Source organism: Eubalaena glacialis, chromosome 4 (assembly GCF_028564815.1).
Source record: "Eubalaena glacialis isolate mEubGla1 chromosome 4, mEubGla1.1.hap2.+ XY, whole genome shotgun sequence".
Classification (NCBI taxonomy): Eukaryota; Metazoa; Chordata; class Mammalia; order Artiodactyla; family Balaenidae; genus Eubalaena; species Eubalaena glacialis.
The window spans coordinates 128201915-128229795 of record NC_083719.1 but is presented as its reverse complement, the minus strand read 5'-3'; the positions used below and the strand labels follow the sequence as shown (position 1 = coordinate 128229795).

Below are 27881 nucleotides of genomic sequence, written 5' to 3'. Positions count from 1 at the left end.
CCAGCCCTGAAGGCCGAGTGACCTTGGCCAAATCCTCCTCCCCTCTTCAGGTCGCAGGTCTGGGGTCTGAGCACAGACGGAGTTTTTCCTGGCGAGGCCCCTCCCGGTTGGTGACATTCTAAGATTCCAGGAGCGAATGAACTTGGGGGGTGGGGGGGGGAGGGGGGAAGGGGGACGGGGGGAGGCGGGACGAGCCCGATTGGGCCCCGCGCGCCACGTGTCCGGCCCGGGAGCCGAGGACTGTCCTCCCGGCCCGCCCCCGCGCTGCGGCTGCTGCTGCTGCTAACGGGCTCTGACCCAGCGAGCTCTGCGTCCGCGCGTCCGCCTGCTCGTCTGTCTGTCCGCTGCAGGAGGCTTCCGCCGCGCGGTGAGTAGGTTGAGGTAGGAGATGGGATCGCTCCAGTGGACTCCCACCCCTTCCGGCGGGCTGCAGGGGTGCGGGGGGCGAGCCACAAATGCCCAGTCATCGCTGACCCACGCCTGCCGCCGGCCCCGGGGAGGGGCGCGGGAGGTGGGGGCCGCGGGGCCCGGGAACCCGAGGGCGCGGGAACCCGAGTGGGTCTCGGGCAGGGCGCGTCTGGGGCAGCGCAGCGGAGCAAATGCCCTGCCGCAGGCGGGGGAAGCGGGGGCGGACGGCGGGTGCGCTGCGGGAGGGAAGGGAAGAGAAAGGGGAAGGGAAGGGAGGCGAGGGGAGGCGAGGGGAGGCGAGGGCCGGCTCTGCAGAGGGTGTGGTGGAGTGGGGGGCACCTGGGCCGGGGCCACGCAAGCTGCTGGCCGTGCTTTGCGGGACTGAAGCGACTCTGAAGGCCCGGGGCTGGAGGCAGCTGGACGGGGGACGGACCCGCAGGGAAGGGTGTAGCTGAAGCCGAAGACTGAGGCCATTAAGAGTCTGACCCTGGGCTGCACCTGAAATGGTGGTCGTTGGGGCAGGGCTCTTCGTATGCAGACTGATGGGGGACCGGCTGTCCATACCTCAGGGCCCCAGTGGACCCTCCCGCCCTCTTGGGGCCACTCCTCGCCTCTAAAGGAGACTCCCAGCTGGGCTCCAGGGGCCTTGTGACGGGCCAGAGGCCCCACCCTTCTTCCTGCTCCCCCTCAGCCCAGTTTCGGCCTTTCCAAAGCTTGGGGGCTTCAGATGACTCCGCAGATGCTAGCGTGGGAGTGAAATACCCTGAGTCGGAATCCCAGCTCCACCAACGACGTGCAGTGTGACCTTGAATCCATAGCTTTCCCTTTCTGAGCCTCAGTTTCCTTCCTCAAGTCCAGAGCTGATAAACCCAGCCTCTCAGAGGAAACAATGGCTGTGAAAATTGATTTATCTGTCAGCTGCAAGGAATGATTACAGGTTTGGGAAGTCTTGATTACGGGCCTGGGAAGCCTGGCCTACCCAGCTAGGCCGTGCAAGGGGATGGGGTGGGGGGGTCCTTTGGGAGGATCCACCCTTTGCTTCCTCCCTCCCCCTCCTTTTCTCTAAACTCTTGTGGGTCTTCCCCGAGAACTCCAAATTTGGACATACGGCTCCTGGGTTTGTAAAAGACCTCTGGTTTCCCTGGTCCGCCCTTTTCCCCCACTTCCCCTTCCTCCCCTCTACCCAAAGCACACCTTAAATTGCCCGCCCCGCTGACCCAAATGGGATATCGTGACCTGCTTAGCCCTCCCTTTGGAGGTGAATGACTGCCCAGCTTCAGCTGCCATGGACCCTGCCCCTCTGGCTGGCAGGCCCTGTGCCATGGCAGAGGGCACTGGCCTAGGGGCCAGTGGAAAGCTGGGTCACAGTTTCAGGTGCCAGGGGTCCTTGGGCAAGCCCCTTCCTTCTCTGTGCTTTAGTTACCATTCTGTAGCAAAGTCTGCTGAACTGGCTGCCCCTTGCAGTGCTGGCGTTCTAGGATTCAACTGTTCTAAGATTTAGGATTGTGTGAGTAGGGTGGGGCAGAGGCCTCTATCCCCCTATGCAGCTGTGACAGTCACTCACCCATCTTTCTTTGCCTTCCACTCCTTGTTCCCGAGGTGCGGGCTGCTGGGATACAGAAAATATTTGTGGTTTCTGGGTAAGGGTCACAGCTGTTGCTGGGGCCGACTGTGGATGTGAATGTGCAGAGGAGGGGGCTGCCCCTGGGAAGTCAGGGACCTGGCCTCTTGGGGCTTGTTCCTGGGACAGGGTCGGGGAGCTCTGCAGTGTTGGGTAGCCGCCAGCGTCTGGAACATCTGCACTGCAGCACCCAGAGGGAGCCCTGGGCCACCAGGCTCCAGCCACACCCAGTCCCAGCCTCTGCCCTGCCACTAGCCACCTGGAGCCCTGGGGACACGCCTACCCCTCTGAGCCTTAGTGCCTGCCTCTCTAGAGGGACAAGAGCCGTGCCCAGGGCACCCAGCTGGTAAAATGGGTTGGAGTTGCCTGGCTCTTCTTCATGGCCATTCTAGAATTTTACAGGGAGGCCCAGTAGTGTCACCAGCCTCACCCCACCCAACCCCTCCAAGATGCTTCCTGGGTGGGGACAAAGCACAGGATGTGGTCTCTACCTTGATTTTCGAGCAAGCATGTCCCTCTACCTCCCTCTCAAAAGAGGAGAGGAAGTCTTGGGTGAGGGTGCCTTTATTCATCCTTTTAAACTTCTTGGTTTGGAATCCAGCCATACTCCCTTTCCTCCTGGGGTTGAGAACCCTCCCCACTCACCCCACCCCCAGACTGGCTAAGGAGGAGTGCCTGTCCTTGGGTTCTTGGGGCCTCAGATCCCCCACCTGTAAAATGAGGATGAGGTTGATAGCCCCCTCATGAGATTATAAGATGGGAGATGTGAAAAAGTGCCTTGTAAACTGTAGAGTGCGCTGCCCAGAGAATCAAGTGCTACTGTGGTGTGGTGCCACAGAAGGGTGTGGTGCTTGAGAAAGCAGGTGACCCGAGCCTCAGGTTCCTCATCTGCAAAACGGGTGTCCTTGTAAATAATAGTAAGATAGTCACTTCTATTATTTATTGAACCCTCCTAACTTACCAGGCCTTGGCTGAACCCTATGTTAGATGCTGTTACCATGCCCATTTTGCAGATGTGGAAACTCAGCCCTCAAAAGTTTAGGGTAGAAAGAATATTAACACTTACATAGGGTGTCCTGTGTGCCAGGGCATCTTCTAAGCACTAGATATGTCTTAATTCTTTTCACGCTCACCACAACTCCTCTGAGGTGAGCATAATTTTTATCCCCCATTTTACATTTGAGGTTAAGTACGTACCCAAGGCCACACAGCTCCTAAATAACAGGTCAGGCTCCGATCTCAGGCAGTCTGGCTCCTGCCTCCGTACTGGGAGACACTATGCTTTGCTGTCTCTCACAAAAGTGACCTGAGCATTCCAACCCAGGCCAGTCCAACTCCAAACCCGGGGCCCCTGGATCATATCCTGGGGCCTTATCCTGCCTGAGGATCAATGATTCTGGGTCAGGAGAGGGAAAGACTCTGCTCTCTAAGAAACCCTAGTGCCGTCGTGAGCTGGGGGGTGTGCCCGGGCACAGGGCCAGGAATGGCATTTACTCTGGCTTCATTAAAGGCAGGTCCTGGAGGGTGGAGGGGCTGGTCTTTGGTGTCTCCCTGCAGACTGGGGGAGGAGCCATCAGGAAAGGGGAAAGGGAAGGATCTAGATTTTGTAGGCCAGGGGCCTCCAAAGGGGGGTACATACAACCTGGGAGGCACTAAGATGATTTTCTGGGATGCCGGAAGAAACTGTGAGACTTCTTATTATATATGCTTTTAATCTTATGCTTAAAAAAGTATATGTTTGTTTATCATGATGAATGATCATTTTTTTTCTTTTGTTACTGGTGGTGTATAGGATCAAAACAATTTGCAGATCACTGCACAAAAATTTGTCAGCTTCGTTGGGGTGGGAGATTCGTCTGTCTCATTGTCTGTTCTACCCCCAACTCCTGCCAATGGGCATGCAGGAGGCGCTCAATGAATAGGTTTTGAAAAGTGAGCCTCTGCTTAATCACTAATTTTCTTTATGAGCTGGGCAAGTTACTTAACCCCTCAAGTTATTTCCTCTCCTGGCTGTATAATGAGTCTGAAAACCAGTAGGCAAGGTGATTCCTTTTTATTCTGTGATTTTTCAAGGGAGTCACTAAAGAAAGCATGAAAACCACTCAGTACCTTTCACTCAACAATCCTTATGAACCACACTTAGTAGTAAGGGTACATTAAGGAAGCATATACAATAATTTTAAAGAAAAGGTAAAATCATCCCTCAGATATAAAAATGATCATGTGCTAAAGATTTTATTCTACTCAATAATCAGTGACTGGACCAGGCAGATGTTAGAACCAGCTCAGAAGAGAATCCGCAGATGCCTTTATATTGAAAGGAATGTACAAATGGAGGCAAACTTGTTTTTCCACCAGAGGTGGGGGAAGGGAAGGGAAGTCCACTGAACCTTTATCAGATAGGACAGAATGAGCATGTCTCTAAGAATTATCGTGCATTTTTACAGATTTTTTTTTTTTTCCTCACAATACCTTGGAGACAAGCAGCCTCCATCTAATTGAGGAATGATAAATCCACAATGGTTGACCCAAGCCACTCACGAGTAGATGGTTTTAGAGTCACACTGTGGTTCAGAGGTGGGAGAAATCCCTCCTGGCTTCCTAGAAAAGTTAGCAGAATCACCTAGGAAAGTTTTCAAAAATTACCAAAGCCCAGGCTTCATCCCTGGCCTGTTGAATCTCTGGGGGTGGCCTTATGTGTTGGTAAGTTCGAAAAACTCCCCAGGTGGTATTAATAAAGCCAGAATTGAAAAAGCACTGGTTTTGATGCTAGAAGGCTGGTTAGAAAATGCCAGTGGAAGAGATTCCTGGTTTAGCGGGGAGAGGGTGTGGTAGTGGGTGAAGAGGAGGAAGGCGAGGGCAGACAAATCAGGAAGGGTGTCAGGGGCCGTGAGTGCGGAGCTCAGAGGGCCTGCATCGAAGAGGGGCCGTTGGAGATGAGTGGGCAGAGTCCCTCCGGCACTCCTGGGGCACAGAGGTCTGGGTGATTTTTTTTGCATGATCTTCCAGGTTATTTATAAAATTTTTCTCAATTTGCCCTTACCCTCCACACCTGATCTCACCCCCTAATACTCAACATCTCCTCCCTCCTCTCAAAAGTACACTCTATTCCACCAAAGCCCACAGGCTACATTTTGAGAACAGAAATGCTTTTTCTTATGCCGGTGTTTCTTCTCCCCTCTTTCTTCTCCTTCCTCTGCTTCATTCCATCGAGTCCAAACTTTTTTTTTTTGGTTGCGGCAGGCGGGCTTCTTAGTTGCATCATGTGAACTTTTAGTTGCGGCATGCATGTGGGATCTAGTTCCCTGACCAGGGATCGAACCTGGGCCCCCTGCATTGGGAGTGCAGAGTCTTAACCCCTGTACCACCAGAGAAGTCCCGAGTCCAAACTCTTGATTGTGTACTTCTATCAGCCCTAATATGCATCTTTAACTTTATATATGTATAGCAGACATCAACAATGGAACATGAAAGGACAAGATCAATTTAGAAAGTTGTAATATTCTCATTCTGCACCCCAATGGATCGTTGTGCCCAGTACCCCACTTTGGAGACCACGGCTCTAATAACGGTGATTGTGATAACAGAAGCTACCACTTATTAAACATTTACTCTGAACCTGACCATGCTAAGTATTTTACCTGCCTTACTTCATTGAATTTTCACAAAAACCTTATGAGATCATCATTTCTGAGATGAAGAAACCGAGTCAGAAATGATGTAACTCACCCAAGGTCATGAGCAGTCAGGATTTGAACTCAGGCCATGACTGCAAAGCCCGCATTCTTTATTACAGTGCCACCCTGACTCCTTTGTAAATGTTTGGGACTTCATATGCATCTTGTAGATGTGGAAATTGAGATTCATATTTAGGTAACTTACAAAATTACTAATTGGTGGGGAGCAGAGCTGTGACTCAGTCCTTTTGCAGGACTTGGACAAGACCTTCTGTCTGGCTCTCGGTTTCCCCAATGCTATAGTTAGGCAGTGGTGGTTGAGCCAGCCCTGGTATTCTCTACCCCAGAGTGTTCCTTCTGGAGCGAGTCCTGATTGCTTGCAGCCTAAAGGACTAGGGCAGGAGGTGGCCACAGCAGCACAAGGCCACCAGGCAGCTCTATCCTTGAATGGGTTTCTGGCAAATGGGTTTCTGGAATGATTTGCCATGATGAGCCTTCATGGAAATTCAGGTCCAAAGAGATTCAGGGTTCCTGAGAGGAGAGAGGCACTGGTGTATAGTGGCCATACCTGCCAGTCTTGAGAAGCTATTTCAACCAAGATGGTGAAACTTGCCTCTTGGGGGTGGGGTGGGGATAGAGAGGAGTTCTGTGGCCTTGGGGGAGAACTCTCCTAGGACTGATATTCTGAGATTTTGCTGTGAAAATCCCTGGTTGATACCTACAAAAGCCTCTCACATCCACTCTGGGTTTTCCCAGAGAGGGAGTGATATTATCCACATTTTGCAGATGAAGAAACTGAGGTCTAGCGAGACAACCTGGCTTGTCTGAGGTTATAGAGGGGCAGGCTGGGAACCAGAACCTGGGTCTTTTCCTTCGGCCTCTTCCTAACGTCCCTGTTATTACCCGGGGGTGGGATGCAGGGATGTCAGCCATTGTCTGGGCCTCGCAAGTCACTCATCCTCCCTGAGATGCCTTTACTTCATCTAGAAAGTGAGGGGCTTGGAAGTGATGGATTGTTAAGGGCCCTCTGGGGTTCTGAAACATTGGATATAAAACATTTATTCAGGCAACCTGAGAAGTGTGGTCTGGGTCGCCCTGGGAGGGATCAGAGCCCTTCGTAAAGCCAGGGTAGATGGCGCCTCTGTGATTAGCTCCAGAGCTTCCCTGAAACCTCAGAGGAGGGGCTGTGGGAGCTTGGCCCCCCTGAACTGCAATCCGAACATCTAGTTCTGGAAGTTTGCTTTCCATGTATACACAAGACGTGCACTCACAAGAGGCACATGTAAACTGCTCTCAGAGCTGAGAGTATTTTCCCAAAGACTCGGAGGCCCCTCCTGTGAGCCGTCCAGATGGGCCTGGGCTGCCGCCAGCAGCTGAATTTTCCAGCAACAAGGCCAAAGGAAAATGCTTCGAGGCTGGAGGTGCAGGTGACGGGCCTCAGCTGACTTCCTGGGCCTCATGCAGTCCCTTTTTGTCTGCTGGCCTTGGAGCTCCCTCACCTTTTGCCCACACCATCCCCCAGAGCTGGGGAAACCCAGAGCTGGCTCCTGGCCAGACCCTAGGGTAGATGTGGGTTCCCGCTCCCCCTCGGGGGAGTTTCTATTTCCTGAGGAGAGCTCAAGTTTGTACCAAAGGGCCCCTGGTTGTCAGGGAAACAGCAGGGTTTCCGCAAGCTCTGCTGTCAGCTCGCGCGGTTACAGGCCTATCACTGCCCTCTGCTCTTCACTCCCAAGCCCATCATCTCACGTCTGTCTGCTGACTGGAGTTTGGGGGACTTGTATTCAGGCAGTGGGGACACATGGGTAAACATGACAAAGCCCTGTCCTCAGAATGTCCCCCTAGCACACTGAATGCCACCATTTACTGAGAACACATCTCTGCCTGGCCTTGACATAAGTTGGGTCTCATCCTCCAACTCTCCAAGGCAGGAAGGGGAAAGCCCCAATTCTGTACTTAAGATAACCTTGAATTCAGAGATGAGCAACGTGCCCAAGGTCACATAGCTAGTAAGTGACAAAACGGACTTGAATCCAGCTCTGTCTGTCTGACTCCAAACCTATGTTCTCCCTGCTGTGTCACACGTCTCCTGTGGCCCCAGAGTGAGAGCAGGATTATGGGCTGAGATCAGGGGCTGATTTCCCCTCAGTGTTTTTTTTTTTTTGGCGGGGTGGGGTAGGGGTGATGGTATGTGAAGAACTGGAGAACATTGAGGTTACGCATCTCCTTTGTTTCTACCCTCTGTTCTGGTTCAGTTCCTTGTAGCTCTTACTGGATATAAGTCTGATAGAGTTTGTTATTTTTACTTTTAAAAAGTAATACGTAGAGGCTTCCCTGGTGGCGCAGTGGTTAAGAATCTGCCTGCTAATGCAGGGGACACGGGTTCGAGCCCCGGTCTGGGAGGATCCCGCATGCCGCGGAGCAGCTAGGCCCGTGCGCCACAGCTACTGAGCCTGCGCATCTGGAGCCTGTGCTCCGCAACAAGAGAGGCCGCGACGGTGAGAGGCCCGCGCACCGCGATGAAGAGTGGCCCCCGCTTGCCGCAACTAGAGAGAGCCCTCGCACAGAAACGAAGACCCAACACAGCCAAAAATAAATAAATTAATTAATTAAAAAAAGAAAAGTAATACGTAGACATGGTTGAAAAAGATCAAATTGTGCAGTCCTGACTACAATGGACAACACTGGTCCTTTCTCCTCTTATCCCAAGAAGATTGTGGCTCTTCCGTCTCTGCCCTCCTGCAGAGAGCGCTCAGTAGCCCACCCGCTCCCCCTTCTCTTCCCCTTTCCAAAGCAGCAACGTCCCTTTTTACATTTCTTTTTAGATAAGATATTTTTGTTTCTTATTCCTTCATTGCAGACCCTGTGTCCTGACACCCCTTTCAGTGAGGTCGTGTGTCCTGTTTGTTCAGTTCCCCACCCTCACCCATGATCTGTCCCATCAGAGAAAAACCCAAGTCTTTACAGTGGCCTTAGGCACTGGTCCCTTCATGCCACATCTTACCAATGTCCCCACCCCACTCCCTGCCGCCATATCAGCCACACTGGGCTCCTTGACCTCACTGCCTTCAGGTAGCCACGTGGTTCATGAGGCCTCTGGCCACTCCACCTGAGATCACACCTCTTGTCACTCTCTCCCAACCAAGCTTCATCTTTTCTCCTTAGTTTTTATCATATGTTTGTTATCCTTCCCCATTATAGAGGAAGCTCCAGAAAAGCACATGTTTTAGAAAGTCTCTTTTATTTACTGGTATATCCTCAGTGCCTAGAGCAGTGCCTAATAGGAGTAGATGCTAAAGAGACCATAGCCCGTCAGATATTTGCAACAGGTGACCCAGAGCTCCTTGAGGGTGCCCATCTACAGACTGTTAAGCCCTGAATTCTGGAACTGTTCTTGGTGACTTGGAAAGAGAGCATGCGTGGTACAGATGGCATGGACCCTGGGATCTAGACTTTGTTGAATTCAGGGTCTTTTTTTAATTTAAGTATAGTTGATTTACAATGTTGTGTTGGTTTCAGGTGTACAGCAGAGTGATTCAGCTTTTTCAGATTCTTTTCCATTTTATGTTATCACAAGATATTGAATATAATTCCTTGTGCTATGCAGTAGGTCCTTGTTGTTTATTTCATATATAGTGAATCCAGTTTTAAGCTGTATGATCTTGGGCAATTATTTAACCTCCCTGAACCCCCATCCTCAGTTTCCTCCTCTATAAAAAAGGGGAATTTGACTCCAGGAAGGATTGCTGTGAGGATTAAGTGAGACAGCATCTGGGAAAGTGCCCTGCGTGGCCTGGAGGAATCGTGCTGGTTAGTGGTCGTGCCCTTTCCCTCTTTCAAGTTCTCCTGGTTCCAAGAGTCTTTCCCATCCTGGTGTGAGCATCTGGACACAGGCTAGTCCATCCATTATCCTCCAAAAACTGCGCCTGGCCCTGAGCTGGGTTTTTGGGTGTGATTGAACCTGAAGGGCTGGAGGCAGCAGGAAAACAGCAGCGGGAGCACACTCTCCCTTGAAAGGAATGAGGCTGAGGAAATTTAGGGGAAAGAATGGAGGGAATCAGAATGCAGAGGAATCTCATGGCATTTCTTTTTTCTCCACAGTGTTTTCTGCTGCAGAACCCAAGACCATGGCCAAACTAGCACAGGTAAGGAGCCTTTCCCCTCCTATAGTACTTCCCCTGGGCCTGGGCTTCTCCTAGAGTCACTGGGCCTGCAGCACAGATCCCTGGTATCTTCAGTTAGAAAGGAGCTGGGGAAGTTCTCAGGCTTTGCTTGCTCCTATTATAAGTCACAGCTCTTTCAGATGCAAGTGACCAATGACAACACACAACATCCTAAGCAGAAAGGAGGTGTATTGGCTCACATGACTGAGAAGCCCAAGGCTTCAGGTCTGGCTGGATCCAGGGGCCCACGTGATATTGTCAGGATTCTGCCTCCGTGAACTGGGCCTCCTCTGGGTGGCTTCATTCTTGGACACATTCTTCCTTAATTGTTCATACTAGCCATCATCAGCAGCTCTAGGCTTCCATTCTGCTTCCTGGGCAGCGTGCAGGATACAACATAATTTATACCAAACGATTCCAGGGAAAGTCTTGGGTTTGGTTTTCATTGGCTGGGCCTGGGTAACTTGGATCCAGGCGGTAGAGCTGGTGCCACCTGAACTGCCTGGCCCAAGAGTGGTTCCCCAGGAAGGGAGACGGATACTGGATAGGCAAAAGCATTAGAGGGTCCTCTCTGCTCTGGAGGTGGATTTGGGTCCTCTCTGTCACATGCATTTGGGATTAAGTTTCCCTGGCTTGGGAGACACCAGTCTTTCATGCTGTCTGAGCGCTTTGCTGGGCTGTGGAATTTGAGGTGTATCAGAGCTTTTACTCCTGTGTGTGGCCAGGATTAGGTTCCGTCCTTGGTCAGAGCTAGGTGTTGTTCTAGGGTCAAGGTTTGCCTGAGAGTGATCCCTGTTGGCTGGCCTTAGAGAAAAAGACGTGGTCACTGCAACAGTGGGGTTGACAAAGGAGAATAAAACAAAGGGACCCCTGACTTGGCCCCTTTGGTCCCTCATGTCAATCATAGAGCTATTGGCCACAGACATAATACAGGAGCTGTGTGATCTTGGGTGAGTTCTTTACCTTCTCTGCGGCCCCAGTTTCCATTATGAGGTGATTGAGCTCAGTGATAACTAAACTTTGTCCCCATCTTCATGACTTGCCACCCAATGAACAAGGGCCTTAAGGATGTCTATTCACAATTTTTGAAGAGCGCAGTGTGTTATATGATGTAGGATCAGTACTCAAAAAAGTCTTAGCCGTGGCCTCCCTGTCGGCCTCTGAGGAGCACACTTTGCACAAGTGGCCTCTCTGACCAGGAGAGAGTGCTAGTGGTTATAGACAAAGATCCAAGGCATAGTTGTTGTTGCTACCCATTTCCCATGAGTAATCATCCCAGAGTTACTTCCTGAGAGGCATTCGAATTGCAGGGTTCTGGATGACCCAAGCGGACAGATCAGGTCCTGGGAGACCAGGGTGGCCAGGACCTAGGGCACACATCTTTGGACTCCTGGACCAGTGCTCCCAGACCCTGCTGTCTGCCTAGCTGACCTGTGCTTTCTTGTCGCCATGGACCAGCAGCCATAGACATCCTACAAGCAAGAGTCCTCAGATGGCAGAGCCTTAGGGGGTCCCTTATCCTGTGGGATGAGTTGGAGCCCCCGTGCACAGGGCTAATGCTCTGGTGGGAGCAGTAAAGGAGCTCTGGGGGCACACAGGTTGAGGAAATAGGAAAAGCTGCCTGGAGAGAGCTACTTGAGGAAGAACAAGGGAGCTGAGAGTGCTTTAGGTAGAGGGGATGCTGGAACAGAGGGGCAGATGGGAGAGAACGTAGTGTGTGCAGGGCAGTAAAAGCAATTTGGATGATGCTTGCTTGGAGTGCAAGGGTCGGGGGAAAGAAGAAGGGGGCTGAAGACAATACAGATCTTCCTTGACCTACAATGGGGTTACCTCCCAGTAAACCCATGGTTAGTTGAAAACATCATGAGTTGAAAATGCATTTAATCCACCTACCCCACTGAACATCAGAGCTTAGCCTCACCTACCTTAACTGTGCTCAGAACTCTTCTATGAGGCTACTGTTGGGCTAAATCATCTAACACACAGCCTATTTCATAATAAAGTGTTGAATATCTCATGTAATGTATTGAATATGGTACTTAAAGTGAAAACCAGAATGGTTGGGTACAGAATAGCCGTCATAGTGTATTAGATGACCACCCTCGTGGTCGCGTGGCTGACTGGGAGCTGCGGCTTGCTCGTGCTGCCCAGCATCATGAGAGAGGACCCTACAGCATATCGCTAGCCCAGGAAAAGGTCAAAATGTACAATTCGAAGTACAGTTTCTACTGAAAGTGTATCACTTTTTGAAAAATCGAAGTTGAATCAGTCGGGTACTTCCTGTGCTAGGGAAGAGTGAGAAAGGTCTTCCTTCCACTGAGCTGAAGTTTGTGTCTAATGCACCCAATTATTAGCACCCCAACTCTGCTCCTGTGCACCCCTTCCCAACACACACATGCGTGCACACACGTGTACACACACACACACAGGCACAGAACAAGCCACTCCCTCTTTTCTCTGGTCCAGGTCGCCCCCAGTTACTTCAACTGTGATCTCTGTGCCAGTTCTCCCTCTTTCCTTCCAGAAGGGGGGACCCTGAGGCCCAAAGTCATAAAGAAATAGTGTGGCGTCATAGAAAGGCCCAGAGGCATGGCTCTGTGGCCTTCATTTCACAGGGATGTTCTGGGTTTGAACGTGAAGGTGAGCATAAGAACGCTTAGCGGACAGGGCGAGAGTGGCAGGTGTTGGTGCCTGCAGCTCCAGGAGCTGCGGAGGGGAGGCCTGGGCCAGGCCCGCTCAAGGCAGCTCTCAGGTGGAGTCCTGGCTGGGCAGCCACCTCTCTGACTCATGTGGCTTAGGTTCCCGAGCGGCCTCGGGACTCCTGCTCTAGCAGCAGCCTGGGTGGAGCCTGGGGTCCAGGCTGCTCACCATCTGGCATCGGGGCCTGCTGAATATTTCAGGGTGGAAAGTCCTTTCTCCTCTTCTCTCCCCTCCCCTCGCGGGTACTTGAGGCCAGGAACCTGTGTGCCAGAGGAGTGGCAGACAGTCAGGGTGAGGGGGAGAAGTGGGGACAGCTGTGCAGGTGGCACTTGGAGATGCAAATTCACCAGGTTGGTGTGAGAATGACCAATGTTGGGAAACCTGGGTGATTTGAAGGACTGTCCCTGCGTCTCTAAATGTGACCAGTGCTGGGGCCCCCCTGCGCCACCCTCTCCCCATGGCTGTGATCCTGCAGGGTGCTGGGATAACTAGTCTGACAGGCTACTTATTTTTTTATTTTTATTTTTTTTTAACATCTTTATTGGAGTATAATTGCTTTACAATGGTGTGTTAGTTTCTGCTTTATAACAAAGTGAATCAGTTATACATATATACATGTTCCCATATCTCTTCTCTCTTGCGTCTCCCTCCCTCCCACCCTCCCTATCCCACCCCTCTAGGTGGTGACAAAGCACTGAGCTGATCTCCCTGTGCTGTGCGGCTGCTTCCCACTAGCTATCTATTTTACATTTGGTAGTGTATATATGTCCATGCCACTCTCTCACTTTGTCACAGCTTACCCTTCCCCCTCCCCATATCCTCAAGTCCATTCTCTAGTAGGTCTGTGTCTTTATTCCCGGCTTGCGCCTAGGTTCTTCATGACTTTTTTTTGTTTTTTTTCTTAGATTCCATATATATGTGTTAGCATTCTGTATTTGTTTTTCTCTTTCTGACTTACTTCACTCTGTATGACAGACTCTAGGTCCATCCACCTCACTACAAATAACTCAATTTCGTTTCTTTTTATGGCTGAGTAATATTCCATTGTATATATGTGCCACATCTTCTTTATCCATTCATCTGTTGATAGACACTTAGGTTGCTTCCATGTCCTGGCTTTTGTAAATAGAGCTGCAATGAACATTGTGGTACATGACTCTTTTTGAATTCTGGTTTTCTCAGGGTATATGCCCAGTAGTGGGATTGCTGGGTCGTATGGTAGTTCTATTTTTAGTTTTTTAAGGAACCTCCATACTGTTCTGCATAGTGGCTGTGTCAATTTACATTCCCACCAACAGTGCAAGAGTGTTCCCTTTTCTCCACACCCTCTCCAGCATTTATTGTTTCTAGATTTTTTGATGATGGCCATTCTTACTGGTGTGAGATGATATCTCATTCAGACTATACTACAAAGCTACAGTAATCAAGACAATATGGTACTGGCACAAAAACAGAAATATAGATCAATGGAACAGGATAGAAAGCCCAGAGATAAACCCACGCACATATGGTCACCTTATCTTTGATAAAGGAGGCAAGAATATACAGTGGAGAAAAGACAGCCTCTTCAATAAGTGGTGCTGGGAAAACTGGACAGGTACATGTAAAAGTATGAAATTAGAACACTCCCTAACACCATACACAAAAATAAACTCAAAATGGATTAAAGACCTAAATGTAAGGCCAGACACTATCAAACTCTTAGAGGAAAACATAGGCAGAACACTCTATGACATAAATCACAGCAAGATCCTTTTTGACCCACCTCCTAGAGAAATGGAAATAAAAACAAAAATAAACAAATGGGACCTAATGAAACTTCAAAGCTTTTGCACAGCAAAGGAAACCATAAACAAGACCAAAAGACAACCCTCAGAATGGGAGAAAATATTTGCAAATGAAGCAACTGACAAAGGATTAATCTCCAAAATTTACAAGCAGCTCATGCAGCTCAATATCAAAAAACAAACAACCCAATCCAAAAATGGGCAGAAGACCTAAATAGACATTTCTCCAAAGAAGATATACAGATTGCCAACAAACACATGAAAGAATGCTCAACATCATTAATCATTAGAGAAATGCAAAGCAAGGCTACTTATTATTGTTGTGCAAAGACCCACATGGGAGAGAGACTGACTTGCAGCTGGCCAAGCCCGCCTCTAAGGGAGCGTTTTGATCGGGCCTTGTGTCAGCTGTTAGACTTCTGTCCTCCAGCATGGCATTGCCTCAGCTTTCAGGTGCAGCCTCTGCCCCAAATGCTGCCTCAACCACCGCACTGGGTGAGGAGGGAAGAGAGGGAGGAGGAGGAGCAGCAGCAGGACAGAAGGTATCAGCTTACTGCTGGGACCTCTGCCCTTCCTCCTGGGGGCTCCGCTTCCATCCTTCCCCTCTCCTCCTCCTTCCCTCCTGGCCACTTACAATCCCACGATCTTGGCAACTTTGGGCATCCGCAAGAGCCCTGAAGAATCTGGGCTTGCTTTCCTGACTGTTCTTGTGTGCTCTCGGCTCCAGGCCTTTGCCATGCTGTTTCTCTGTATGAAGCCTTTTCCTTCCCTCCCCCACCCCTTGGGCCAGCTGTTGCTCATCCTTTAGGGCTCAGCTTAGCCTTCCCCTCCAGGAAGTCTTCTTTGATTGCTCAGGGTATGTTCACAGTCGTGTATCCGCCCATACACCTATCCACCTAGGAAACAAATAGTGCCTAGTTGTGGCAAGCCTTGAGCTAGCTGCTGGGAATACATCAGTGAGCAAGACAGATACGCGTGGAGCTTTCTAAAGGGAGTATCTCTTTTCTGGTCTGGGTATCTGGCGTGTGTTACTCTTTCTTTTTCTGCCCAGCGGTGTGATCAGGTTGCAGGGGATTCACGGGTGGCGGGAAGAGGGCCGTGTCCCTTTCTGGTCATCCTCCCTGCCAGAACTTTAAATAGCAACCCTGCACCCACGCATGCATACCTTGGAGGAGCCAGCAACGGCTGACATAAACCAACAGAGCGTTCAAATGCCGGGCCAGGTCCTGCAGTGCAGGTGCCGGGAGACACAGGAGGTGGTCGGAGGCTCATTTGCTGCCGTGCACTTCTTACTGCTCTAGGTACAGTTATGTGAGCCGCCCCGCCCCTCCCATGAAGCCTGTCCTGGTTTCCTCATCCATCTGGAATTGCCCTCCACTGTTTTCCCAAGTTGCTTTGCCTCCGTCATGGGGTATTTATTACGAGCTCTATGCTAATTTGTGTTCTAGTCTCTCTCCTCCACTGGGTCAGAAGCTCATGAAAGTCAGGCTCGGGTCTTCTTTCTCCCTGAATCTTCAGCCCTTCGCATCGGACCTGGCACAGGCTAAGTGCCCTGTCACTGCACTGTGTGCTTAGCGCCCTGGGCTCTGGCATCCGCAGCTATCCCAGCTCTCGCTGCTCTCCGGGGCCCCATGGCTGACCCATATCTGACTTCTCTGTGAACCAACCCATTGTGCATTCAGCTTCGATGTCTAAGATTCTCTGGCTCTGCCTCTCCCCGCCTTTGTCCCAAGGACCCAGCCAGCTTGTCCTCAGATGCCAGTTCATGGCTCAGTTTACTGGGCCCAGAAGAGCAGCACCTCATCTGGGTGTTGATTCTGAGGGTGGCTCTGGGCCCCCCACCCTGGGCCAGGACCCCACCCTCAGAAGCTGGCAGCTGCAAGGTTTCTGGAGCTAGAGAGCAAAGGGGAACTGGACAGAGATGTGGGTTCTGTGTGACCCCAGCAAGTGGCTTCCCTTTGTGGGGCTTGGTTTCTTTGTTTCCGTGATAGAGATCATCTTAAGCGCTTCTACAAGACACTAAAAAAATCACACTCATGGAGGTGAAAGGGCTTTGTACACCGTAAAGTGCCATAAACATATGTGGGGCTCTGGTTACTTTTGCAGGAATCATGCCCACCCCCTGCACTCAGTCTGGCTTTTATCTCTCCTGGGTCCTGGGAAAGTGGTGCAGAGCCGGGGGCTTGGCTGAGCTCTCCTCCCGTGGGGAAATGGCACCACCCTTGGGGCAGGCGGTGGCAGGAGGTACAGGGAGAGTCCTCCGTACCCCTGCCTGGGCTTTCTGTAGCCAGCGCTCCATTTTAGGGGCAGGGAGCTCAGCCACACTCCAGGTGAGCGACGACGGTGTCTAGGGTAGGACAGTGCAGGTGGGGATGGAGAGAAGTGGGCAGATTCCATCTCACCGTGTCCTGGGTCTCTTCAGAGAACTGTGAAAATACACCCCTGGGTCTTGCCGTGGCCATTATGGGGACTGGGTTTGGGGATTTGTGACAAATATCTGATCATTTTAGGGACAGCGGGGACCTTTATCCTGTGGCTAGGGCTGGGAGCCCCGTTCAGGGCCAGCACCTCACCCTCTGCTGTTCTCTCCACAGGGTGCCAAGTACCGGGGCTCCATTCACAACTTCCCGGACTTCAACCCCAGCCAGGATGCCGAGACTCTGTACAACGCCATGAAGGGCTTCGGTGGGTGCTCGGCCACCAGGAGTGGGGCCCCAAGGAAGAGAAGCGGGATTCAACTGGGCTTGAGGGTGTCCCCATACCAAAAGGATAGCCCTTTGGGTGGGCAGTGGGGTGGGATGGTGAGATGGACTCGGTCATTCTTTGGTCTCCTCTTTTTATTATTATAATTTTATAATGAACTGTTCCAGACGAATAAAAAGATCTAAGGAGTAGGAGAAACTTTACCCATAGACCTGCCACCCAACTTGAGAAATAGCACTTGCTTCCTCATATAGTTGAAACCTCCGTGGTAGGTCCCCCTCCTGATAGCATCACTCTGTCTTTTCCCTTGGGGGTAAGCACTACCCTGAATTTGCTGCTTATTATTCTCTTTTCTTTTCCCTGTCACTGAAAGAACCCTGTCCTGGGCGTTAGGACACCTGGGTTTTTCTAAGCCAGGCTCATTGGGAGACCTTGGGTGAGTCGTTGCTCCTTTCGGGGCCTCAGTTTCCTTATCCGTGTGATGAGGAGCTGGATAACGGGCCCTCTCAGCTCAGATACTACGTGTGCTAGGATCTCTCTCAGTGGTGGCTTGTCAGGTCCCCATAGATCCCCCCTCCAACGTCACTGCCTCACGTGAGCAGAAGGCTGATGCTGAGGACTTGCAGGGAGCAGCCCTGGCGGGCTTCCTGGAGGCAGGTTGGGGTAGGGTGACAGGTGCCTCCCCTCTTCTAGGCAGTGACAAGGAGGCCATACTGGAGCTGATTACTTCCCGGAGCAACAGGCAGAGGCAGGAGATCTGCCAGAACTACAAGTCCCTCTATGGCAAGGTAACCATGGCAACCAGAGGGCGGGTGGGATGGGGGGGTGAATGATTTCATTCACCTGTGTGTTCAGGGCCTTTCCTGAGTATTTTACTCCAGGTCAGCCTCTGTGCTGGCAGTTCTGCCCTCCTCTTTTCTTTTTCTTTTTCTTTTTTTTTTGGCTGTGTTGGGTCTTCGTTGCTGTGCACGGGCTTTCTCTAATTGTGGCGAGCGGGGGCTACTCTTCATTGCGGTGTGTGGGCATCTCATTGCGGTGGTTTCTCTTGCTGCGGAGCAAGGGCTTAAGTAGTTGTGGGCGTGTGGGCTCAGTAGTTGTGGCGCACGGGCTCTAGAGCGCAGGCTCAGTAGTTGTGGTGCTTAGTTGCTCCGTGGCATGTGGGATCTTCCTGGACCAGGGATCAAACTTGTGTCCCCTGCATTGGCAGGCGGATTCTTAACCACTGCGCCACCAGGGAAGTCCCCTCCTTTTTTCTTCTCTCAGGCAGGGACCATTCAGCCACTGGAACATCTAGAGCACCTGCTTCACGCTGGGCACTGTGTTAGGGGTTAGGGCTACACAGGTGAATAAGACCTGAGGGTGTTAACCCTATGGACTCACGGACCGTGGGAGAGACACACAGTGAACAAGTAAACAGAACACGGCGGGGAAGAGGCACAGTGCTGTGGACTTGAATTCTGCCATTTGCTAGCTGCGTGCCTCTGGGCAGGTTACCTGATGTCTCTAAACCCATTTCTGAAGGCTGATGATAGTATGTACCTCCACGAATGAGGATTAAGTGAGATTACTTAGCCCAGTGCCTGTACAGAGTAAGTGCTCATTAAATGTAATTCTTATCATTATAACTGCTCTTCCATCTCCTCCTCCCTCTGCCCCGCAACCAGGACCTCATTGCAGACTTGAAGTACGAGCTGACAGGGAAGTTTGAACGACTGATTGTGGGTCTCATGAGGCCACCTGCCTATAGCGATGCCAAAGAAATTAAAGACGCCATCTCGGTATGAAGCCTGGGTCTGCGCATGTGTGAGGGTTGGGGGCGTGGTTAATGGGAGGTTCCAACCTCTCCAGCAAGCGTTCAGTGAGCCCTGCACCCACCCCGCACGTGTGCCCTGCTTCGAGGCAGCTTGCCCAAATCCTATCCCAGGGGGGCGCCACGGGCTCCTCCAGATGGACAGAGGTGGGACAGGTGTCGGTGTGAGGCCCACACGCCCACCCCAGCAGCTTACAGTCCCGAGGAAGCAGGACACAGGGAAGTGGAGACAGATTGTGTCCAACACCCAAAGGCCAAGGGCATGTTAAAGGAGGTCATGAGGACAGGCCCTGGGCTCGGGGTGGCTGGAGAGGGCGTCACAGAAGATGAGAGGATCGAGCTGGGCCCAGAGCCTGGAGAGGATTTGGTTGATCAGAGTGGGCTGGAGAGGAAATGGCAGGAGCGGCTGAGGAGGTGTGTTCAGGATCTGAGGAGCAGCCCAGGCTAGTGGAGGTAGAAAGTCGCTCCCCACCAAGCAGGGAGAGACCAAATGCCCTTGAGTGTACTTAGCACTTTACAGTTTATAAAGTGCTATGATCTTTGCCTCAGATGAGCTAGTAAACATGAATTTGTTTCTAACTAATAAACTTAGCCAGGTAAGCGGTTATCACCTTCTCATTCTTCCTGTGAGTTCAGTAGAGCAACTAGTATCATCTCCATTTTATAGATGAGAAAAGAGAGGTGCAGAAAGATAAAGTTTTTTTAATGAGCAATCACAAAGCAAGCTGCAGGCAGAGGTGGCTCTAGAACCCCTGTCTCAGGGCAGCAGCTCCAGCTTGGTGCCTAAGAGCTGTGTTAGGGGCACCCTGAGTGCTGCGGGTTTCCTTGCTCTGACCACCCCAGGTTCCCATCTCGGGGCTGGTGGCCTCCCATCCCAACCCTTGACTCACATGCCCCTTCCCTTCTCCCAGGGCGTTGGTACCGATGAGAAGTGCCTCATTGAGATCTTGGCTTCGCGGACCAACGAGCAGATCCACCAGCTGGTGGCAGCGTACAAAGATGGTGAGAAGAGCAGGAGGGGCCATTCAGGGTTTTTCAGATGTGTAATGAAGGTGATCACAAGAGTAGGGACCCTAAGACTCTACCCGTTCACCTTTTTTTCTCCTTCCCTCTGTTCTGTCCATCCATCCAATAAGTACCTGCTCTGTGCTGGGCAGTGTGCTAGGTTCTCAGGATATGGCGGTGGGCATCCGTATAGTCCCTGCCTGAGAGCTTATAGATTAACGAGGTAACGAGGGATACAGATAATAAACAGGTAAACAAATAAACATGATGATGACTTGTGGTGAAGAGTTATGAAGGAAACAAACAGAGAACAAGCATCCGACTTTAACTGGGGAGGACGTGCTTCAGACAGGTGGTCAGGGAAGCCTGTCTTGGGAGGAAATGAGAAGGATCCAGTTGTACACAGAGTGGGGAAGAAGACCCAGGAGAGGGAATGGCAAGACCAAAGGCCCTCGAGCAGAATAAGCCTGGTATCCAGTGCGAGGCTAGAGCAGTAGAGGGCAGGACAGGATTACACAGGGCCGTGTAGGCCAAGAGAGAGAGACAATGTTTATTCCAAGCCCAGTGGGAAACAGAGGCGCCCACGATGAATGTGGGCTTTAAGACAGTCACCCATGTTGCTGTGGATTGGAGAAGCAGAGAGAACAGTCAGAAGGCTGTAGCCACTGTCCAAATGAGCGACGATGGTGTCTGGGGTAGGACAGTGTAGGTGGGGATAGAGAGACGTGGGCAGATTCCATCTCACCACATCATGGGTCAGTACAGAGAACTGTGAAAATACACCCTGGGTCTTGCCATGGCTGTCATGGAGACTGGGTTTGGGAATTTGTAACAAATATCTGATCATTTTAGGGACAGCAGGGACTTTTATCCTGGTTTCCTGGGGTGTCCTGGGGATGGGGCTAGAGCTTGTGTTCCTTCCCCGCAGCCTACGAGCGAGACCTGGAGGCTGACATCATTGGGGACACCTCTGGTCACTTCCAGAAGATGCTCGTGGTCCTGGTGCAGGTTGGTCCACCTTGGGGCCCTCCCCAAGCTCTCTGCCAGGGTGCAGGGGGCTGTGAGCACCTTCTCCCCGTTTTCTCAAACAGGGTGGCCCGTGAGGGCCTCCTTGGTGGTTCTGCACATGTAAAGTCCTCCTTGGTGTTTTGTGGCCTCCCCTCCCCCTCTGCCCATCTTATCCTCAAACTTGAGATGGTTTCTCTCTGGCTCACCTGGGTGTGGAATCTGAGCGTCCAGGGTCTATTCTGTCCCCCATGGCTTGCACAGGCAGGTGACCTGCATTTCTTTTCACATACCCTGTCTCTCTTGTGCTCCTGTGTCCTCCTTCCTCTCTCCACACATACCCCTTCCCCCTCCTCTCCAGCCTTGCTCCTGCCATGGCTTCCCCAGCCACTGCACCTACCTGAGCTCACCAGCAGGGGCGCCAGTGGGGGCATAGCATCTCTGGAGCTGCCTGCGTGGCATTCCCCCGTAGCCAAGCCCTGCTACTCCCTCCCACCCACGGATGACATAAAAAAGAGCATAAAGATGCTGCACGCTGGTGTCCATGGCTGAGTTCTGCCTGCCCAAGTTGGGTTTTTTCCTTTGTTCATTTCCCCCCACGTACGTTTTTTTTTAAAAAAACACTTTGAGTTAGTTGCTAACATTTAAAACTAGGGAGATTTTGGTCCAAAACCAGATCTCTAGATTCTTTTGAGTAATCGAAAGCTCTGGCAACAGCAGGCCTGCATTCTGCACGACTGCAGTGGCTGGAGTACACATCCCACCCTGCTGCTTATCCTCCCCCTGCCCAGCCCCATGGGAACCTCTGTGACCACTGGCCCCTTGGGAACAGGCATTGAGGTATCTCAAGTCCAGCTCCAAGGACCAAACTTTTAGGAAGCTTTATATATAAAGCCACCTCTTTGTTTCTTTCATTGCCCCCCCTCCCCCCATTTTACAGCAGCTGCTCCCAGTTCTCTTCCTCTTGTTACCATAACTATCCTCATTCCGTATTAAGCAGCTGCGGAATTATCAGGAGATGATCTTCAAAAGTGGGAAAGCGTGGCCTTTGCCCCCATTTTCAAAGCGCATGTTCCGGACAGGAGCATTCCAGCCTGTATCTTGGAGTCAAGGATGTGGCCTCCTCAGTATCTAACATCTAGCAGGCGGTTACATGGCACGGATTGTAAGCGTACCGGCTCTGTCTCCTTAGGCTCACTCCCAAAGAGAACCAGGGGGTTTGAGATCCTGAAATGCACAGTTCAGGGGGAACAGGAGATAAGCATAGGCTTGACCTCTGCCCACATAACTAGGAGCCCAGTATGGCTGGCCCCTGGCCCCCGTGAGTATCCCCCTCTGTTTGATGGGGCATAGGGCGTGGGTGGAGTGACAGGAACACAGATAGGATTTGGTGCCTTCACAGCTTGTGAGCTCAGATCTCAGGCCCCCAGTCTCAAATCCTCATTGGTGAATTCCTTGGGTTAAGATATGGGAGCCCCTAACAGAATGCAAATATGCAGACTTTTGACCCCTATGATATTGTTGGATGGCCTCGTGGGCCATGCCAGGACTTGTGGCAGGAGTCCTATCCTCAGAGATGTTCTCAGTACAAGGCTTCCTCTGGGGTGGAGGCACCTAGGAAGACCTTGGTTATTCTCAGGACTCCCCTGTTTGGTCCAAGCTCCAAGGATGAGGGAGAAGCCAGTGGGAGGGGCCCTATGATTTGCTGCAAAATAGATGCTGTGGTCTGTTTTTTTTCTTTTTGTTTTTTTTTTGGCTGCACTGCATGGCGTGTGGGATTTCAGTTCCTCAACCAGGGATTGAACCCAGGCCCTCAGCGGTGAGAGCTCGGATCATAACCACTGGACCACCAGGGAATTCCCAGGTGCTGTGGTCTTGATCCAGTGGCTGCTGTCAGTCTCTTCTCCTGGACACTCTGGGCCACCACGGTTTTCCCAGTCCTCCCTGTCTCCACCACTGGCATCCAGGCTTTGTCCTGGCTCTGGTATTTGAACCACGTGTTCCTTGTCTTTCTGCCCAGGGAACCAGGGAGGAGGATGATGTAGTGAGCGAGGACCTGGTGCAGCAGGACGTCCAGGTAAATCAGCACCAGTGGAGGTCCCCAGGCACAGCGAGGCAGCCCTGAGAGAGGGGAGAGGTTGGGCATCCAGGGAAGGGCTGGAGGCAAAGTAATTTGCATCAGATACCAGAAATAACTGACTCACGGCCATCATTTATACAGTGCTTTGTTGAAGAAAGGACTTAAGTAGGCTTTCAAAGATACACAGTATGTAAAGTTGGTGAGATGTATTTTGGAGCTTTTCATCATTTGTTCATTTATTCATTCAGTTAATTAATATTTATTGAACACTTACTATGTGCCAGGCATTCTGCCAAGCATTGGGGAATCCTAAATGGACAAAGTCAGACAGTACTGGGGAGACAGGCATATATTAATCACACAAACACCTTCCCTATGGATATACCATACATTCCAGGTGTTTTGAGCTCCCACTATGTGCCAGTAACACTGCAGCAGTAGATACAGAGAATGTAAGACATAATTCCTGTTCTTGAAGAGCCCATGTCATAGTGGGAAGCAAGGCATATAAATATTATAATATACACTGGATCAAAGCTATAAAGAAACAGGAAGCCTAGAAGAGGGAGGGAAGGAAAGAGAACTCTGCCTAGGGACATCAGGAAGTGCTTTGAGAACAGGTGGGACGTTTAATCTGGGCCCTGAAGTTTGAGTAGGAGTTTCCCCAGAAAGAAAGGGAGAAAGCTGTACAGGTGTATGCAGGTGTCCTGAGGCTACCAATTACTGGCATGTTCAGGGATCTGACAGCAGTTCTGAGTGGCTTGGCTGGCGAGTTCTGTCTCCTGCGGTTTCCTCTTTTAGTTAAGTCCCACCTCTTCCCCTTCAGGACCTGTATGAGGCAGGGGAACTGAAATGGGGAACAGATGAAGCCCAGTTCATTTACGTTTTGGGAAATCGCAGCAAGCAGCACCTTCGGTTGGGTAAGCTCCAGAGAAGACCTACAGCTGCCCCCTTGGAGTTACGCCAAGATTTCCTTTCTCTTTTCCTTTTCTGCTAAGGGAGCATGATCGCTGCCTCGTCCACAACCCAAACACTAGTCTTGATTTTATTAGACGGTGGTTTGTATAGGCCCTCATGAGAGGCCTTAACAGGATGTTCAGCCCCTCCGTCTCAGTACCAGTCCTGTCTTCATGTTGGAGCAGGAGGTGTACACAGTCCCTCACAGCAGACGCAGCGAGGCTGCATGGTGGCTGGTGATGTGCACGACCTCCCTGACCCCTCCCTAAGTGCCAGCCCTGCCTTCATGGTGGCACTCTGGTCCTGGCCACTGTGCCTCCCCTTCTGAAGTCCCCATTCCTTCCAGTGTTATGGGGGTGCTCTTGACACCCCTTTCTCTCTGTCGGACTCAGTGTTTGATGAGTATCTGAAGACCACGGGGAAGCCAATCGAAGCCAGCATCCGAGGGGAGCTGTCCGGGGACTTTGAGAAGCTGATGCTTGCAACGGGTACGTCCTGACATTGCATTCCCGGGGCCTTTGAGGGATTCAGGGATTCTGACCCGGGAACACGGGAATTGTATGGTATGGAGGTGGGAAGGAGAAAACCAGATTGTCTGTTTGCAAGCCAGACACATCAAGAGTCAGTATGTCTGAGCCTGGGGTAGGTTGTGTGTATGTGTTTCTTGGGGGAGAGCTATGGCCCAGCCCTCATCTTGCCCGGAGCTATCGCCCACCAACCCTATTTAAAGTAGTCAGGTTCTAGCCCACTCTGCCAGCAAGATCCAGAGGTTCAGCCGGTACCTTTCCGTTGAGGAACTACCTTTCCCAGCCCCATCCCAGATGCTTCCCCACCTGACCCAGTTCCCTGTGAAACCCCGAAGGACCAGAAAGTGGAAGGAGGTCCTTGCAGTGCACTCCCCACATTACAAGAGGCCCATTTCTCGATTTCTCTGTCCCCTGGGTTTGTGATAAAAGTGGTGGGTCTGGGGTGCCCTAGGACTGCGGCTTATCAGGAACCAGGTTCTTCCCAGGTTTGAACTTGGTGGCCCCCAAGGAATGGAAACAAAAAAGGGCTCGGGCCACCCCTTCATCCTTCCGAGGCAGCCAGAATAACTACCTCTTCCTCCCTCTTCTCAGTGAAGTGCATCCGGAGTACCCCAGAGTATTTTGCTGAAAGGCTCTTCAAGGCCATGAAGGTGCGTGGTGGGGTTGATGTGAATGAGGTAGGGGGATGGGGGCTCTGCACGCCTCCACAGGACTGTCGGGTGTCTGGCAAATCCTTGGGGTCCACCGGCCAAAGAGAGTGTTCAAGGCGTTGACCACAGGACAGCGTGATGGCACTTTGTCCCAGGTGAGCTCCAGAGCCTGGAGTGCTGCCTGATCACACACGTGCGCACCCAGTACCTGCCCTGTCCTCATGATTGATCAGAGGGTGCAGTGACAGCCTGTACCCGATCCAGCTAGCCAGCTGGGGTGGAAGCCCATGCTTTTTTTTTTTTTTTTTTTTTTTTTTTTTTAATATTTATTGGAGTATAGTTGATTTACACTGTTGTGTTAGTTTCAGGTGTACAGCAAAGTGAATCTGTTATACATATACATACATCTCTTTTTTAGATTCTTTTCCCATATAGGCCGTTACAGAGTATTGAGTAGAGTTCCCTGTGCTATACAGTAGGTCCTTATTAGTTATCTATTTTATACATAGAAGTGTGTACATGTCAATCCCAATCGGAAGCCCATGCTTTTTAAATACTATTAAACAGAATGTTTATATACAATGTACGTAAATAAATGAAAAACACTTTGGCATTTTCTGCCAAGATTCGTGATGTTCATCCCTGGGACCCGGGTACTGAGGATAGTGTTTCCCAGGACTTTACACACATGACACACAGAAAGTGGTGATATTTCCATAGTGCACCAGGCTGAATGAACACAGTCATTTGTTGCCAGAGGCCATAGGCCCAAAGTCCCTGCATGGCCATCCCACAAGGACAAGTGGCCTGTAGCCCATCCACTGTCTTCCAGCGCCAGAGTGAGCTGGACAGCTGGGCCCCGCAGAGACGTTTGCCTGTATGATGTGTTCATAAGAACGTTCATAGCAGTGTTGTCCATATTATGAAAGAACTGGAAACAACCCAGTGTCCAGCAGGAGCAGCATGGACAAATAAATGCATAGTGGTGTATTTACAGAGTTCCAAAATGTGCAAACCTAAACGACGTATTGCTTAGAGTTACAAAGTTAGGTAAAATTATGAGGGTATCAAGGATGGGAATGACATGAGGTGGGAGGAGGAAGGAGATAAAAGCAGGAGGGACACACAGGGTGCTTTGGAGGGATTGGCAATTTGCTTCTTTGGTTCTTAATTTTAACATTTTATCACAAAAAGTTGTATTTTCAGTTGAGCTGGGAGCTGTCAGCACTCCAGCCTCCTCTCAACTCCCCGTCCCCCAAACCCGCTTGTCTTGCAGGGGCTGGGGACTCGGGACAACACACTGATCCGCATCATGGTCTCCCGCAGTGAGCTGGACATGCTCGACATCCGGGAGATATTCCGGACGAAATATGAAAAGTCCCTGTACAGCATGATCAAGGTGAGGCGCTCACGGGGGTACAGAGAGGGCTGGGGAGCTCTCCCAAGAGAAAAGGCACTGTCCTGCAAAGCTGGGCATCTCATGGGGATTCCAGGAGCCTCAGCCTGTGGCACCTTCAGGGAACTTAAGGCAGCTCAACAGAGGAGCAAGTGTCCAGGGTGCTTGTAAGACATGAGGCACCTCTTTAGAGGAAGGCAGGGCGGGGCCATGAAGAGCATGAAGTTGAATCCAGGTTGAGGACTCCATCCCTAGGGCAGTGAGAGGTCAGCCTCCTGAAGGCAGCAGGAGGCACTGAAGAACACAAAGGAGGGTTTATTTGGGACCTGTTGGCCCTGGGCCAGGCGATGACTCTGGGCTGTCCAGCCCACAAGACTGGAGACAGGAGACAGATGCAGAGCTGGTTGGGTTCTCCTTGTTTCGAGTGAGTGGGATAAAGCTTTCTGAGTTCAAGCTGTGCTCCCCAAAGTGTGTTTCTTTTTTTTTTTCTTCATAAATTTATTTATTGATTTATTGATTTTTGGCTGCGTTGGGTCTTTGTTGCTGCGCACAGGCTTTCTCTAGTTGCGGCGAGCGGGGGCTACTCTTCGTTGCGGTGCTCGGGCTTCTCATTGCAGTGGCTTCTCTTGTTGCGGAGCACGGGCTCTAGGCGTGTGGGCTTCAGTAGTTGTGGCGTGCAGGCTCAGTAGTTGTGGCACATGGGCTCAGTTGCTCCGCGGTATGTGGGGTCTTCCCGGACCAGGGATCGAACCCGTGTCCCCTGCATTGGCAGGCAGATTCTTAACCACTGCGCCACCAGGGAAGCCCCCCAAAGCGTATTTCTAAATAGGAATTGTATAGGCATTGTGTGCAAAAATGTCCCATGGAAAACGTTTGGGAAAAAGTAGAATAAGCAAAGATAAGTCAGCTTCTTTACCTCAGAACTTCTCACAGCCTTCACTATAGTATGTCCATTATGAGGCTCCAAGAGGGATGTAGAATATGCCGTGTCTATCAAATGTACATTTGTTTGTTTGGTTTTGGCACTCCCAATGTTTTTGCTCAGGGAGCCCTATTTTATGGACTATTTCATGTGGGAGGGCGCGGCTGGGGATTATCTGGTGGCGGGGTGTGCTGAGGCCAGCTGTCTGGGGAAGACATCTCTTCTTAATTCCACGTTCAGTAAAGGCATATCGGTAGCTTGGAATTGTCCATTGGAGGTATTTACACCACGGAAATTGGCAAATGCTACAAATCACGGCTTTTTTTTCTTTTTTTCCCAGAGAGCCAGTTGTTAATACTTACCAGTACACCACTTTTTGGTCTCAGCCACCTCCAGACAGGAGGAGAGTCAGGGCTGCTGTGAATACGTGGTCAGCCTCCCCCTGTTTGGGGGAGAACCTCCCCTCCTTGTCT

General features: G+C 51.1%; 1 protein-coding gene across 2 annotated transcripts in view; it reads left to right on the top strand.

The window, feature by feature from the left end:
* The first annotated feature begins 260 nt into the window (after window positions 1-260).
* ANXA6 (annexin A6) overlaps window positions 261-27881 on the top strand; it is a 55155-nt gene continuing 27534 nt past the window's right edge. Inside the window, exons 1-12 of one of the 2 annotated variants that reach the window (XM_061189887.1) lie at window positions 261-367; window positions 9805-9848; window positions 16948-17038; window positions 17750-17844; window positions 18721-18834; window positions 19778-19868; window positions 20800-20879; window positions 22897-22953; window positions 23783-23876; window positions 24306-24401; window positions 25032-25090; window positions 26367-26489. In XM_061189887.1, coding sequence (XP_061045870.1) covers window positions 9831-9848; window positions 16948-17038; window positions 17750-17844; window positions 18721-18834; window positions 19778-19868; window positions 20800-20879; window positions 22897-22953; window positions 23783-23876; window positions 24306-24401; window positions 25032-25090; window positions 26367-26489 — 918 coding nt within the window. In that variant the 5' untranslated portion in view covers window positions 261-367; window positions 9805-9830. The remainder of the gene's footprint in view (window positions 368-9804; window positions 9849-16947; window positions 17039-17749; window positions 17845-18720; window positions 18835-19777; window positions 19869-20799; window positions 20880-22896; window positions 22954-23782; window positions 23877-24305; window positions 24402-25031; window positions 25091-26366; window positions 26490-27881) is intronic. The other variant, XM_061189886.1, reaches the window with a different exon arrangement.